The sequence below is a fragment of the Saprolegnia diclina genome, assembly GCF_000281045.1.
Source record: "Saprolegnia diclina VS20 unplaced genomic scaffold supercont1.82, whole genome shotgun sequence".
In the NCBI taxonomy this organism is placed as follows: domain Eukaryota; phylum Oomycota; class Saprolegniomycetes; order Saprolegniales; family Saprolegniaceae; genus Saprolegnia; species Saprolegnia diclina.
The window spans coordinates 216,462-217,723 of NW_008246149.1; the positions used below are offsets into that span (position 1 = coordinate 216,462).

General features: G+C 56.1%; 1 protein-coding gene across 1 annotated transcript; it reads left to right on the top strand.

The window, feature by feature from the left end:
* Positions 1–876, top strand: SDRG_15019 (hypothetical protein). Its single transcript, XM_008621182.1, has one exon. The coding sequence runs from the start codon at positions 211–213 to the stop codon at positions 829–831; it is 621 nt and encodes a 206-aa protein (XP_008619404.1). The 5' UTR covers positions 1–210; the 3' UTR covers positions 832–876.
* The last annotated feature ends 386 nt before the right edge of the window (positions 877–1,262 follow it).

Consider the following 1,262-nt stretch of genomic DNA (forward strand, 5'->3'; position numbering starts at 1 on the left):
ACGGACGCTCCGACGCCTGCACCGACGCCTGCACCTACGGACGCTCCGACGCCTGCTCCGACGCCTGCACCTACTCCGGCGCCCACGCCGTCTCCAACGTGGGGGGCCGCGATCACGGGCTCTTACAAGGATGTGGCTGCAAACGACAACGTCGTCTGCTTACTCAAGAACGGCAACGGCAACGAACTCTTGTGTACTACATCACAAGCGATGCCTCTTCAACCGACTTCACGCGGGTCGGGCAAGACCCTTCCCGCTGTCGGTGGCAACTACATCGTGCAATACGACGGCAGCAGCTCTACATTTTTCCTCCAGTGGATCAACTCGCAGTCTCAACCATCCAGCGAGAAGACGGGTTTGACCACCGTTGATCAACTTTCGACCGACGGCACGAACATTTGCGCAACGTTTAGCAGCACCACGAAGTGCGGCACACTCCGGCTAAATAACGGAAACCGCGTCTGGAAGACCACAACCAACAACTTCTTGTCGACGGCCATGACCGCCAACAGCATGACGATGTTCGGGCTCAACAACAACAAAAACTTAAACCGTGCCGCCGTCGCCGGCATCACGAGCGGCACCGTCTCATGGTCGCTAGTGACGGCGCCAGCCTTTACCAAAATTGCGTATGACGGCAAGCGCGTGTGCGGCATCAAGACGGACCAGTCGATCGTATGCACGACCAGCAATCTTACGTCCCTCATGCCGCCAACGTGGTCGGCGCCGCTGCCTCAGAGCAATTGGAAGAGCCTTGCCCTCAGCAACGACAATATCTACGCGGTCAGCTCGACCAACTCTGTCCAAAGAATCGCGGCTCCGATCCTGTAGATTTTCTATCGATACATAATACATGCAACTATGCTTTGTCGCCGATTTCTGGACTGGTGTTGACGTGCTGGTCAAGGTGGTCGCATGGTGTCGCGATGCAGTACAGTACAGTGTAGGAGACCCACAAGTAGCAGAAGACTGGAACCCTCTGATCACCGTCAGCTCGTACAAGTAGACATGGCATGACCCAGCACACTGGAGCGACAACTTATAGTATATATATTGTCGGTGGGTGTCCATGACGGACATGGCGTGATCGACTGCAGCAGGGAGGGAGAACATCTAACACTCGTAGACTCGACGCTTGCCGAGAACGTACGCACGCCGATTGGCGACTTGCTTGTAGGTCAGCATCTCGCGGAACCGACACTCGTGTTTGAGAAACTCGGCGCGAAGCCATGTGAGAATCGACTTAGCCCCCAACGATGCCT